The sequence below is a fragment of the Acipenser ruthenus genome, chromosome 8 (genome assembly GCF_902713425.1).
Source record: "Acipenser ruthenus chromosome 8, fAciRut3.2 maternal haplotype, whole genome shotgun sequence".
Classification (NCBI taxonomy): Eukaryota; Metazoa; Chordata; class Actinopteri; order Acipenseriformes; family Acipenseridae; genus Acipenser; species Acipenser ruthenus.
This window is the reverse complement of record NC_081196.1, coordinates 24,390,671-24,406,144: the sequence shown is the minus strand read 5'-3', so window position 1 is coordinate 24,406,144 and position 15,474 is coordinate 24,390,671. Positions and strand designations below refer to the sequence as shown.

The following is a 15,474-nucleotide window of genomic DNA, read 5'->3' as shown; positions in this document are numbered from 1 at the left end:
GGACCAGGCGCAGGCAAGATATGAAGGTAAAAACAAAGATTGTTTAATTACGAAAACAGAATCAGCTCAATTTGTTTAAAGGGAAGTCGTCTGATTAAAAACAAAACCCGAAAACTTCAAGCCATACTTTGCATTTTACCTTTTCCAAAACACTTATTTTTTATTTCTTTTTAGCAATATGCACCTCTATTAATATAAAACATAACACATTATTTTAAAATAAAATACAGTGCATGGTGGGATACTATCGTATTAATTTCCACTGTTCATTGCGCTGCTAGGAACTGTAACCAAACTATTCTAGTAGTGTGTGGACGTATTAAGCCCGACTAAAGATGGTACTACAGTGTGGACGCTTTGAGCTGGATTAATTAGAATAGTTTTGACTGGTTCTCGATCAGTTATGTAGGACAGGAGCAAAAATGTATTTAGACTCACTTGCACGTTGTTCACATTATTATTATTGTTGGGGACGAGTTGTTGCGCAGCCATTGCTTACCTGAACATTATGTAAATCCTAGAACACTTCACTGCTTCTTGAGACAGCTCTTCTTCCTCCTTTCTTTTTAAATGTTTTTGAGTTGGCATTTTGGCTCACAGACGGAAAAATCACACAATGAGCACGTTTGATTGCCGTCATTTTTTTTAAAATTTGGGAGGCATTGCGGCAAACAGCTTGGGCACTGCGGCAGGGTTAGAAACTCGCGCTTGCCCAAGGCAAATTAAATCTGATGAGTATTATTATTATTTATTTATTAGCAGACGCCCTTATCCAGGGCGACTTACAATTGTTACAAGATATCACATTATTTTTACATACAATTACCCATTTATACAGTTGCATTTTTACTGGAGCAATCTAGGTAAAGTACCTTGCTCAAGTGTACAGCAGCAGTGTCCCCCACCTGGGATTGAACCCATGACCCTCTGGTCAAGAGTCCAGAGCCCTAACCACTACTCCACACTAAATGATATCTGTGTCTCAGTAGTCCTCTGGGTGAGTACAAATGTACACATATACTCTGACAGTCAGTCTTGTGTTAAAAAAAAATGCAAGGAAGTCAGTTTTCTAACAGGTGTATCAGTGGTGAATAAGCATTCACAAATAATGCTTAGAAAACAGTCACTCGGAACTGAAACCTCCCTTCATCTCCCCTGCAATGCCAACCCCACTTAATAACGTCTTACGTTTGTGTTCTCCCTCTGCGCGGGATGCAAAGTTTATCGTTTGAATTTACTGAAACACGTTGCATCTTTTGAAGTAACTGTAAAGCCATTAAATGTGGAGATTTATACTGGGTTACGACCCTGACTGAAGATGTCATTAACAAAGGGGGCCAGTTGTACTAACGAGGTCAAACAATTGGACACATTTTACTAAACATTTTAAAACTAATAAACAAACAATTGCCATAATGACCATTATCGTAGAATGTTGCTTAAAACATAGTAACACAATATATTCATAATAAAGTTCTTATCTATAAACAGTAGCACGTTTTAAAGCTTATCGTCAGCATATTTTGAGTGAGTGAAAAGCTGAAATTAATTTTTTAAAAACATACTTTTCTTATACCAATACAGTACTGGTGAGCGATACTCAGTTTGTTTGAAAACCAGGCTTTAATCACTGATAATAGGTGCACAGGCGGTGATTCTGTGAGTGCTCCGGGGCTCAAGCACCAATGGGGGAAATAAGGTCCCGCATAATGCAAATAAATCACCTGTTCTGTCACTATATAGTGTGGATGCTTCACGAGCACAACTGTTATTGCAGCGTTTAAAAATATAAAATCCATTTATACAGTCTTCCAGCTTTCTTGAAAATATCTTCGTTTCCCTCTTTTTTTCTTTTATATTTGTTATGCTCTCATTAGTATCTATATAGATTCAGTGTCCGTAAGTTTTGGCAGATTCTACTTTACTTGCTGAAGTGGTTTTCTCCCACTACTAATTAAAAAAAAAAAAAAGCCACCTGTGGCGGAGTGTCCTGCCCCTAGGTATATAAATGTATATGTGCACTGTTTATTATTATAAATATTATTTGTATTATGCGAGGTGCCGTCTGCCAGGTTATTTTGTATTGTTTATATTTTAAAAACCTTATGATGATGCGTGACTGATCAGCTACTGATTATTTAACTAGCTGACAGTCACGCATCCTTATTAATCTCAGACTATGGCCGAGGGGTAATAAGATAATTACTAGCTAGTTAACCCCTCGGCCAGAATGTAAAAGCCGGCAGCTTTGCTTGTTTGAAGAAGGGTGTTTCGAGAGTGGAGAATGAGTGAGGAGTTAGGAGGTAAAAGATAATTTAGAAAGTAAACAATTTGTGTGGCTTTTCAAACCATCATGACTACTTATTTGTTCTCTTTATTTATTGTTTGTTTGTTTGGCCAACATGCCCTTTTGTTTTGTTTAAAGTCTGTTGTTTATTATAGGGCAGCAGTGTGGAGTAGTGGTTAGGACTATGGACTCTTGACCGGAGGGTCGTGGGTTCAATCCCAAGTGGGGGACACTGCTGCTGTACCCTTGAGCAAGATTTTACTTTACCTAGATTGCTCCAGTAAAAATCCAACTGTATAAATGGGTAATTGTATGTAAAATTAATGTGATAGCTTGTAACAATTGTAAGTCGCCCTGGACAAGGGCATCTGCTAAGAAATAAATAATAATAATTTAATAAAAGTGGTGAAAGCCGTAGCGTTTCAGTTTTGCCCCGCCATTACCTGTTTGTTTTGGTGTCTGTTTCTGGAAACGTACTGTCTTTAAATTGGGACTTCAATGAAGACTGCTTGTGTACGTGAATACATTAATTATCATGTCTGCGCGGTCGCACAGACATAGTTAAGGTTTGAACGAAAGTTCTGTTTAAAGTCGATTTTACAACCAGCTCAAAAGGGGGATAAATCCCCATTGATATTCATGAAAATTGGTGTGTGTGGTCGGATTGACAGGCTCAACAAACCCTGTGAACGGGGTAGCATTTGGTGAAATACTTTGAGATACAGCGTGGCGATAAAAACAGCTGTTTAAAATTCTTTTTTGAAAAATTAAGACGCTTTTGTATACATCTGTATCTCAGAAAGTACTGCTAATTAAGGAACCACACTTGGCATACACACAGTCCCAGGAGTGTAGATGTGCAACGAGGTATTTATATTTTCGGGGGGGTCCTGGTTTTACCGAAATTAAACCAAAAAAGATAACGGTCTGACGTCACTTCTGTCTGACGTCGGTGCTTGGCAGCGTTGCTTTCGACCATTCCATTTCACTGAATAGGGAGACATTGAATTGCCTATAGTTCAGCACACACGGGTCAGATCTGTGTTTCTGTCTGAATAACATAAGAACATAAGAAAGTTTACAAACGAGAGGAGGCCATTCAGCCCATCTTGCTCGTTTGGTTGTTAGTAGCTTATTGATCCCAGAATCTCATCAAGCAGCTTCTTGAAGGATCACTTCAACAACATTACTGGGGAGTTGGTTCCAGACCCTTACAATTCTCTGCCTCCTATTTTCTGTTCTGATTGCCCCTTATCTAATCTCCATTTGTGACCCCAGGTCCTTGTTACTTTTTTCAGGTCAAGGAAGTCCCCTGGGTTGACATTGTCTATACCTTTTAGGATTTTGAATGCTTGAATCAGATCACCATGTAGTCTTCTTTGTTTAAGATTGAATAGATTCAATTCTTTTAGCCTGTCTGCATACGACATGCCTTTTAAACCCGGGATAATTCTGGTTGCTCTTCTTTGCACTCTTTCTAGAGCAGCAATATCCTTTTTGTAACGAGGTGAACAGAACTGAACACAATATTCTAGGTGAGGTCTTACTAATGCATTGTAAAGTTTTAACATTACTTCCCTTGATTAGATTCAACACTTTTCACAATATATCAGCAGTGTGGAGTAGTGGTTAGGGCTCTGGACTCTTGACCGGAGGGTTGTGGGTTCAATCCCCAGTGGGGGACACTGCTGTTGTACCCTTGAGCAAGGTACTTTACCTAGATTGCTCCGGTAAAAAACAAACAAAAAACAACTGTATAAATGGGTAATTGTATGTAAAATAATGTGATATCTGTATAATGTGAAATAATGTATAATGTGATATCTTGTAACAATTGTAAGTCGCCCTGGATAAGGGCGTCTGCTAAGAAATAAATAATAATAGTAATAATATCCGAGCATCTTGTTGGCCTTTTTTATAGCTTCCCCACATTGTCTAGATGAAGACATTTCTGAGTCAACATAAACTCCTAGGTCTTTTTCATAGATTCCTTCTTCAATTTCAGTATCTCCCATATGGAATTTATAATGCACATTTTTATTACACTTTTCTCTATTAAATGTCATTTGCCATGTGTCTGTCCAGTTCTGAATGCTGTCTAGATCATTTTGAATGACCTTTGCTGCTGACAATGGTGTTTTCCACTCCTATATTTGTGTCGCCTGCAAATTTAACAAGTTTGCTTACTAAACCAGCATCTAAGTCATTAATGTAGATTAGGAACAGCAGAGGACCTAAGGGTTGGTTTATACTTCTGACTGCGACCCAGTTTTTGGTTTCAGTCAGTGTTCCCCGACGGTCGGAATGACATCATCCGCACTGCCTCGAGCTGCGTCTTTTTAAAGTCGTACGGCCCTTTGTGTGTCTGCGACGGCAAAACGCACAGGATCGGATGATGTGGAAAAAATCCAACATTTGTTGCATGGTCACAAGCCAGTGAAGCGTGGTAGAGCAAGTTTTTGAAGAACAGAACAGGATTTTAAACATCCCCCGAAAATGAATGAAATTAAAGGATAAATGAACCTTTGCTAAAATGAATATTGGTGCTTAAATACCATGTGCAGCAAACACTTGTATTATAATAATGAATACAATGTATTTTTGTTGTTGTTTTTATTGACAATTATTGTTATTCTTTTTAGAGATATTGAGTAACTAAAGTTGACATCGCTATTTATTCTCTGTTCATTAATATTAAACCACCCATAACATGCAATTACTCTCCCAATCAAATCAGTAACATTGCTCATCTGTTCAGTACGTCTAATCGGAGGCAGTATGAAGAACAGATGATCAGTTTTACTTGTTTGCTGCTCATAGTAATTCAGCAACAGTATTCATTTTAGCAAATATATAGGAGCCAATTAACACATTCACTTCATTCAGTTTAGGGGCAAATTTAAAATTCTGTTCTGTCTCAGTGTCCCGGGATTATGGAGCCTGTTGGCAAGCCTACTCGCAAGTCAACACCAGCAGTAAAGCAGACTGGCTGAAAATATGACCTGTGGCAGAATGAGGGTACTGGCCAATGGATATAGTGTGTGTATGTGTGTTTTGTAGTGGTGGTGGGTAATTTAAAGGGTTAATTCACTAGCACTTTAAAAACATGTGAGAATGTGGTGGAGAGTTTAATTGATTAAGTGGGTGTAAATTGCTGCCCAGGTATGTATATAAAGGAGCACTGAGAGCACAGGTTTAGTTGGTGTTAGGATTCTGGAGAATGTAGATCTCTGGTCCTGTGTGTAGTGGTTTTCTTTGTTAAGAGTGTGTGCGAGATCTGTTTTTGTTTAAACTGTTTGTTTATTTTGTTGTGTTTGTTTTGTTTAATAAATATGCGCCGTAGCGCTTTCACCTGCCGTGTGTCTCCGAGACTTTGTCAAAAGCTTTCTGGAAATATAAATAAACCATGTCATATGCTTTGCAATTGTCCGTTGTCGATGTTGCATCCTCAAAAAAATCAAGCAGGTTAGTTAGACACGATCTCCCTTTCCTAAAACCATGCTGACTCTCCCAGGATACTGTTTACCATATAGGTCATTTTTCATTTTGGATCTTATTATAGTTTACATATAATAGAAGTAAGGCTTATTGGTCTGTAGTTCCCTAGTTCGGTTTTGTTTCCCTTTTTGTGGATCGGTATTATGTTTTCAATTCTCCAGTCTGTTGGTACAGCCCCTGTGTCGAGACTTTTGCATGATCTTGGTTAGCGGTTTGTAAATGGTACCGTGGTGGAATAAGTTTTCATTTTCAAAACAGCTCTATGTGGTTGTAACCTTAGAATTTATAAGGTCAGACAATACAGGATTCAACGATAATGTGGCACGCGTTAATCGCTGTCTTTTATAGGTGTGTATGATTAGTTCTCAGTCAACAATTGAAGACATAAGAGGATCATTTCATACCACTTAATTTGCACCGATGAAACAGAACCTGGTTAACTGTACTGATGGCATATCAAATGCTTAGATGACAGATATGGTTGCATTCTTGTAGATAAAACAAAATACATTTCGACAAGGAATTGCATTAGTTCCGATACTTTGTTGAGCACAAGGTGGTTTCAGTAAATACTTGTTTTAACACTAGACCCGCCGGATTTTCAAATGACCTAGAACTGCCACGTGGGTCACTTTGACCCATATATTTTTAAACTGCTTTGTTATAAAAATGACATATTAACGGATACAACTGAAAAGGTTTATTCATAAACATCATATCTAACATTTGCATCACAATGGACTTATCCATTAACAATTAACAATTCTAACTGGATAAAACCCTACAATCAAACCAAGCATGGCGTATTTCTATAAAGAGAGAGATTTGATACACATCTTAACAGATCTGGCACTGTATTTAAATGGACAATTAAACATAAAAGTCTTTATAATAAAATATACATTTCAAAAGAAATGGGTATGTACATATACCCGTGTACAGGTGTAAACCGGTACATGTACACACAAAACTATAAAACCAAAATCATTGTTTCTAATACTACATACAAAGAAAATATAACACTACTTCAGGTATGACGGCTGCATTGTACTCTGTGGAGGAGCGTATGCATCTGCCAGCTGACTGCCTGCATCCAGGAGCTGTGTTGTAAACACGTGTAAACTGGTACATACAAACCTGTAAAACCAACATGTTTTTTTTTTTTTTTGTGACGAAATGTACATAAATCCTCCGTGTCTTAACTGTAATACAGCTTTAAATTCCGTTAACAAGCCTCCATCCTGATTGCAATCTTGTTTTAAATCTCGCAAGCGGAGTCTCCAATAGAAATGTAGGAATGTGCTGTCACTCAGTAGTTGGGGTGGGTTTAAAGTATTCAGAACTAATCAATGATAGATACAAGTCAGGAAGGCGGGACATTGCCCAGCAGCACACGGACATGTATTTATTATTTTTGTAGTAGGTTTTATTTTTTTTAATGGGAAAAAGGTCAAGTCAACGTGAATAGATTAACCATTTCCACAGTTTTTCCGGTGTTTATTGGCTATTTGTTTGTTTATTTATTTAGCAGACGCCTTTATCCAAGGTGACTTACAGAGACTAGGGTGTGTGAACTATGCATCAGCTGCAGAGTCACTTACAGTTACGTCTCGCCTGAAAGACGGAGCACAAGGAGGTTAAGTGACTTGCTCAGGGTCACACAATGAGTCAGTGGCTGAGGTGGGATTTGAACCGGGGGACCTTCTGGTTACATGCCCTTTTTCACCGATTTAATTTTTTTTTGTATCGGGGGTGTTTTATTGGGTTTTATCAGTTAAACCTGAAAATCAGAAGCCCTAATTGTAATGCATGGGTCACACTGACCCAAGTGGCGGTTCTAGGTAGAACTGTTTATAACTTTAGATTGTGATTCTGGCTATCAAACGCTGTCTGGATATTTAATTCATATATTTAGGAAAAGTCAGAAACGTTTTGAAAAACGAACGAATAGCCGAACAAATATTTAAATTGAGCGAATATCCGAACATGAAAATCACATGTTCGTCCCAGCACTAATATATAGTCACCTCCAAAATTATTGGCACCCTTGATAAAGATGAGCAATAAAGACTGTATAAAATAAATAATACCAGTACTGAGCTATATTGTAATTTTCCAACATGTGGAATATATTTGACTTTATTAATGATTCAATGGAATCAACCAGAATTACACATTACACATGGGATGCATTATAAATATCATTTGGGAGATACTGGAATTGAAGAAGGGAACTATGAAAAAGACCTAGGAGTTTATGTTGACTCAGAAATGTCTTCATCTACACAATGTGGGGAAGCTATAAAAAAGGCCAACAAGATGCTCGGATATATTGTGAGAAGTGTTGAATTTAAATCAAGGGAAGTAATGTTAACTCTACAATGCATTAGTAAGACCTCACCTAGAACATTGTGTTCAGTTCTGGTCACCTCGTTACAAAAAGGATATTGCTGCTCTAGAAAGAGTGCAAAGAACAGCAACCAGAATTATCCCGGGTTTAAAATGTATGTCGTATGCAGACAGGCTAAACGAATTGAATCTATTCAGTCTTGAACAAGGAAGACTACGCGGCGATCTGATTCAAACATTCAAAATCCTAAAAGGTATAGACAATGTCGACCAAGGGGACTTTTTTGACCTGAAAAAAGAAACAAGGACCAGGGGTTACAAATGGAGATTAGATAAAGGGGCATTCTGAACCAGGAGGCTGTGTGGTCCAGTGGTTAAAGAAAAGGGCTTATAACCAGGAGGTCCCTAGTTCAAATCCCCCCTTAGCCACTGACTCATTGTGTGACCCTGAGCAAGTCACTTAACCTCCTTGTGCTCCGTCTTTCGGGTGATATGTAGTTGTAAGTGACTCTGAAGCTAATTCATAGTTCACACACCCTAGTCTCTGTAAATCGCCTTGGATAAAGGCGTCTGCTAAAAATAAACAAAAAAAAAACAGAAAATAAGAGGCACTTTTTTACACAGTGAATTGTGAGGGTCTGGAACCAACTCCCCAGTAATGTTGTTGAAGCTGCCATCCTAGGATCCTTCAAGAAGCTGCTTGATGAGATTCTGGGATTAATAAATTACTAACAACCAAACGAGCAAGATTGGCCGAATGGCCTCCTCTTGTTTGTAAACTTTCTTATGTTCTTATATGGCCCCTGCCATTTAGCACATAATTTCGATTCTGAGGAAGGAAGTAGCAGCATTACTTCCTTGCATTTTTATTGTAATGGTGCTGAGCCGATTTGAGGTTGTCTTGGGCCAAACGACCGACCAAATCTCTGTGATCTCTAAGTAGGAGCACATGCTTCACTACATTTTGGACGAGCCTTTGTGCTACTCCCACCCCTCTCTCGACAGATCGAGGATGCCGCGAGGCTGGCCGCCGTACAAGAGTTCGAAGCGGGAGAACCCTGTCGAACTCTGCGGCACCTCTCTCGCTGCCAAAAGGAGGTAGGGAAGAAGCGACCCCCAATGTTTTTGCTCTTGAGTTACAAAATGTCTCAGCATCTGCTTCAAGGTCTGATTAAATCGCTACACCAAACCATCTGTCTGTGGATGATAAACAAATGTCCTGATGCAACGTATTTTTTATATTTTATATACTTGTTGTAACGTTTTAGACAAAAAGTTGGTTCCACGATCAGTCAAAATCTCCTTGGTAATCCCTACTCTAGCCATAATCTGCACTAACTCTGTGGCCATTGCAGCGGCACTAGTGGACCTCGGTGGACTACCTCCGGGTATTGCGTTGCATAATCTACCACTACTAAATCATGCACCAGCCTCATGACCTCGGTCCGATAAGATGTGGGAAACCAATAATTGTGTTACAGGCTGTCCTTTGCCCGTGGCTAGGTTACCCTATACAATAATTGCCCTTTGATACTGAAGGGTGGAAATACTAGTGCCCCAGTGCCATCAACATCCGTACCTTCAATAGCTGTGTAACCTTGGTCTCCATGAAGGGGAGGCAAGGGGGCCCATTGCGGTCGGCGGTCTCGGAGGTCTGGATCCCGGGGCTGATGCTAGTGGTGGTGGTGGAGGAGGAGAGAGAGGTGCTGGGCTGCTCCGAAGGGTGGGAACCGACTCTATCCTAGTCCGGGCAGAGACCAGGGAGTCCTCGAAATCCTCCAGGGTGTCGGGGTTGTGGCGTCATATCCAAGCTTGGGTTTCGGCGCCGACCACATGGCAGAATTGCTCCATTACCGCCTCCCCCATCTGCAAGTTGGTTTTCTTCTCGGGGTTCAGCCAGTGTACTATGTTGTCACACAACTGTTCCGCGACCACTCTGGGGCGTGTCTCTGGGGACCTTTGGTACTCCCTGAACCGTACCCGGCCAGCCCGTCCAGGGAACTTGTATTTCTGTCACACACCTACTTTTGTTATTTTTCGTTGACATTCTTAAATCTACTTTGTGTGTCAAAGTTCCTACTGCTGTAATCTCACTGGTGTCTTTTCTGTGTCTGCAGATCCACATGATGACAGACGGCATCATGAGTAAGGCAGCTACTATGGAGATCCCTATAAACAGCAATGGAGACACGGGGACCCTACCCGAGGACGACAGTCTGGAACAGGTGTGGGTTAGAGCATGTTTTGTATTGGAGCTTGTCTACACATACCCTAAAATGTGATAATTTATTTGTAAAAGGGAAATATGAAAATCTTAACAGAGTCTACCTGTTTTAGGTTATTTAATCCTGTATAAATCCTTGGGTTTAAATATTATTTTGCAGAATATAAATGGCAGGAATAATTTTTATTATAATTTGGGCATGTACTGTAGCTCCCAGTCTTGTCATGGTAGTGTGTTTTGCTGGGAAATAGTTGTAAGTATACAAGACTTTTGGCTACAGAAACATTAAATACATATGAAATAGTTCAATTTCCAGTTCCAATGTTTGGCGCAGGAGCTAGTTCTAATTATTGCATGTTAGATATCGGGAATGCCAACACGGAAGGGAAGGATTCCATCGTTTCTGCTCTGCGACCAGACAAAGCCGCTCATCAGCCTCCTTGAACACACAGCAGGCTCTAGCACCAATACAGGACGAGATGAATGAAGAGTTTAATATACCGGCTACTCCATTCCTGTAGCAGGGCACCGCCATTCCTCCCTGTGGGAGTGGTTTAGTATATTTAGCTTCCCTGTTACTGCGGATGTGGATGATTCCTGGAGCATCATTGATGCAAATGATAAGAAAGCCTCTAAAGGGTTAATCTTCTATGAGGTGGTCTGGAGGCACAACTGACTATATGGAGGAATCACCTGCATACACGTATGCTGATGCTGGGATGAGAAGGATTCATCCTCTCGCAGCATAATACCCAGACTTAAACAGGTGCCAGACCTAAATAGGTGAGGTATGATTCCTGTAGCTTCATAATTTTTTTAAAGCGCTTTTGTAGGTTTTTCCCTTCTAGAAAAGCTAATTGTGTATAAAGGCGTCGGCCAAGTAAACTAATAATAATATATTTGTAAGCATATAGATATGCTGATGCTGTTTTAAGAGGGATTTAATCCTCTCAACGTTAATAGCTAGACCTAAACACATAAGGAAGTTTTCCTTATCATCTAAAGTTTTTTCCTTGTTAACAGCCTAAGACCATTCTGGCTACACCCTGGATAAGAGAATTGATTGACAGCTATCTGAATGTGTTAATAACTAGAAGGTGTAGGTTACTAAAATCAGCCACACTACGTTGAGTAGGCCTGATCTCAAGGTACACAAGATTGGGCTTGGTTAGTACTTCGATGGTAGACGGCTAGATTTTTAAAATACAGGCTGGCGAAAAAGCTGCCTGGCACACATCTATACCAAGCAGTGTATAACTGGTCATGCAGTGGAGGGTATGTATTTCACCTTGCTTTACCTGGAGGCTGCATGTTATACTTTTGACACTAATGCCAGGGCTGTGACAAATGTCATCATGGCAGGGAGGTGTTATCAGACATCCACATTCACAGCAGATGTGCAAATCAGACTGCTGCAATTGCCCCTCTCAAGGGGATTCCCTCTTGACACTGGTCTGAAGGATCCCCTGTTCCATATGAAGGAGGTGAGACAGGCGATCTGATCCTGCTCAGCAGCTGGGAGAGGTGCATTCCCCAGTGGGGGATTTACAACAAGTAGTTGTCTTTCAGGCATCAGTGATTCTATCACCGTGACAGAGAAATGATTATTTTTGGTTATAAATCTCCCGACCTGTGAGGGCACTGTGTAAAGGGAACAGTGTGCCCCGGACTGGATGGTCTGACAATTCCTTCCAGGGAGAGGTGGAAGTCAGCCATCTAGAAAGGGGGCGGTGGTACACCAAGTAATCGCCCCAGACGGGAAGCGATGGAAACGCGGATTGGAGGAAAAACGGTTGCACTCGTTAACCAAGGGGGTGTGGCTGACGGTACAAAAGGAAACTTGGCTGAGCAAACTGCTCCATTGTTATGGTTGCAAGAGAACCACTGAAGGAGAGTAAAATAACCATGAGTGTTTAGTGTTTGTTTTTTTGTCGTGTCTAATTGTACTCGTTTGTTCTTATTAGACAGCTAACATACTGGAGCTGTCGCTTAAAGCCAGCACAAACCCGAACAGCACTTCACAACTGTACATGAATAAACTGTATTACACCACTTGCACGTTAGCATTCACTCTGGACTTGTGTTTGTGTCTCTGTGTGTGTTTATACTGTGTTTATTATTTCAGGACTGTAACCCGTGGTTTAAAATGGTGCCATACACATTGCTGGGATTATTGTTTATGGTCTCAACGACCTGGATTACAAACGGGTACCAATAACGAATTGTTTGGACTGTGAACATTGTTGGCTGTCATCTGTTATGCATTACATCACTTATTACACACCTGCACACTGCAAACCACTTTGCCACAAGCACCCTTTGGAAAGGTAAGCCACTTTCAGCGGGGCCAAGGATACAGGTCTTTTCTATGGCCATAATAAGGAAGTACGTTTTACTTCCTGATATTCCTATCTGTCTGGTTAGTGGGCAAAATATACATCAGCTACCTGGTTCGTGGAGCTCAAATCAGTACGGCTACACAGCTACCAACACCGACTACCCTTGAAAATACAGGATGAATAGCCAACACATTCAGAGCATGAGAACTGGTTACGCCACAGAGAGTTTTTACTAAAAGAATCAATCCACGCTCTGTCATAGAACACTTTCTCTCATCCTTGGAGGGGGTCCATTTGAGGTATCTATTCTTAAAAGGAAAAACAGTAAATTCGTACTCTCCAAACCATCAGCTGTCGGGTCTTTTCTAGATAGGGAACAACAACAGTTATTTCAGCAGATTCTGTGCACTGGCAGCAGTAATCTCCTTGGTAAGAGAAGCAAAACTACACATGTGATATGCACAGGGTGTCTCCTTTCTTCTTTAAACTGTGTCTTCCCAGTTTCCCTTCACATCAAGCCTTTGGGAGCCACAACATGAACCAGAAGTTGGCGACATTAAAATGTCTCACTGCTGATCATTTAGAGTCAGTATTCCATATAGCACTTTTGTGTTCACAAATTCAGTTTTTTACTCACGTAACACAATCCACATGGGCATTTCAATAAATACACCACATATTTTGTTTGACAGGTTATTCTACCTATACCTTTCAATCGTTTGCCAGCAGGATGAAAAAAAGTATCACCTTTCATCATTCTATTACAATTCACACAATTATGACAAGGACAATTCCCAGATGATCTCTTAATAGGAAACTGTTTAGGTGGTTGTGGCAAAGTGGTACGTACAGGTGTAGGGGTAATGCAGTAATGAAACATAGAGAGTTATAATCCAGTTTGGAACAGTTTTTAACCCTTAGCGGTCCATTTATTCAGAGCGTCTCAGGCGCGTCGGGTCCAATTTATTTTCACACGCGCAGTTTATTTTAGGCGCCCTGTTTAAAAGTATTTTTTTTCACAGTAAAACAGGTTGAAAAGGCACTGCATATCAACAGGACCCTCAGTACTGCATCTCCAGCACTGCCCCACCCCTCGTTCGCTATATTTCTAAAATAACTCTTAATGATAGTGCATACTGATAAATCATCTCTTGATCACTTGTTTTATCACCAAACTCCTCAGTAATGCGATCCAAGTCATTATTTTATTACTATAACATCTAAAAAAAGCTCTGCAAATGTCTGTGATATTCTTTGAGCGCTGGATGCGGAAGCAGCTATCTTGTTTGTTTTATGTCCGTGTTATCTATGTGATGCCGGGTCTATCAGTATTCATGAGATACGTCCTTATTTTTTTTTTCGGCTCCTATCGGTCTCACTCGGCCATTGAATGGTTTTCTCGGATTTTTCCGGAGAAAAAACGACTAGAGACCTGTTTTTTGCGTCTTTTTGATGATGTTGGACAGGGTCCGACATTGGACCGGAAAGGGAAAATTGTATCCATGTCTGGTGACCAAATAATAATCCCCGGCAATACACAGCAATGTGTAGAGCACCGAGTAAATAACAACAGGGTTACGGTCCCAAATAATAAGCGCGAATATCCGTCCCACAATATACTAACACGGTCACCAGTCCTGGGTTTGTGCAGTAGTGCTTGTGGTGGGTGATAACAATTATACAGTGACTGTGGTGTAGTGTTGTTCTGGGTAGTGCTGGCCTAAGGCGACAGCTCCGGATACGTGGTAGCTATCTTGTGATTTGCAAAACAAAAGACAATTACTAACAGCAACAAACAAACAAAAAAACACTCGCAAATCATTTTTTTTAGTTTTTAAAGGTTTCTCCAGGTCCTTATAGTTTCTTGTATCTCGAACCAAGCGAAGGAAAAATTTTGCGATTCTCCATCCCCTTTATGCTATCACGCATGACCTCTTGGTAAACGAGTGCAGCTGTCTCTACTATCTGCAGCTGTTACGTCGTTTCCCTTCCGGGTCAATACGTTCCTGCAATGGAGTCTCACCTTCTTCCAGACTGACCGACTTCCCGGCCCGGGGAAAGAACTGTCAAAACGTCCAAAGACTTCTCCTTTCGCTGCGTAGCGCCCTCACAGATCGGGAGGGAGATTTACAACCAAAACTCTGTCACAGTGGTTCATAGACATCTTTCTCTGACTAAATGCTACCCTAGATTCTTTACCCTATAGGCAAGTCTAGGAGAATCTTGAAAGACATTACCCAGTCTTAAATCGCTGGACAAAATATGCCAATAAAAACTAACAATCAGTGTAATTCCTCATGAGATTTGGCGAAAAAGTAGAAACAAATGTTAGTGGTAGATTTAACTGGCAAGTCGACTTCGCTTTTAACAATGCTTCCCTCTCAGTTTTACATACCTTGTTTAGACGCTGATTAAGTAATGATTCATTTATAACCCCTCAAATGAAATCTCTAACAAAGATCTTTAGCATGACATTCAAAATCACTTTCAGGAGTACAGATTCTTTTCATTGTTAATAATTGGCTATAATGTAAAATGCCACTTTAAAGTCGGTACATGATAATTTGTACAATTGAGCAAATTATTTATCTGTTTTCTTTCTATACACAGATGTATTTAAACTTCATTTTTTAAAAACATCTACATCTAGAAAAGATACTGAGTTAAATGAAGGCATTCTATTGTTGATGTATACTCCAAATTCTTCCAGTTCTAATGAATTACCTGTCCAAATAAAAATAGTATATGTATCTATACCAGTTTTCCATGAGAGCTAT

The 15,474-nt window shown here is 40.1% G+C and overlaps 1 protein-coding gene across 9 annotated transcripts in view; it reads left to right on the top strand.

Moving 5' to 3' along the window:
• Positions 1-15,474, top strand: part of LOC117407207 (arfaptin-2-like) — a 65,175-nt gene that overhangs the window by 4,956 nt on the left and 44,745 nt on the right. For all 9 annotated transcript variants that reach the window (XM_059028743.1, XM_034011918.3, XM_034011917.3 and 6 more), the window contains one exon: positions 10,252-10,359. In XM_059028743.1, coding sequence (XP_058884726.1) covers positions 10,258-10,359 — 102 coding nt within the window. In that variant the 5' untranslated portion in view covers positions 10,252-10,257. The remainder of the gene's footprint in view (positions 1-10,251; positions 10,360-15,474) is intronic.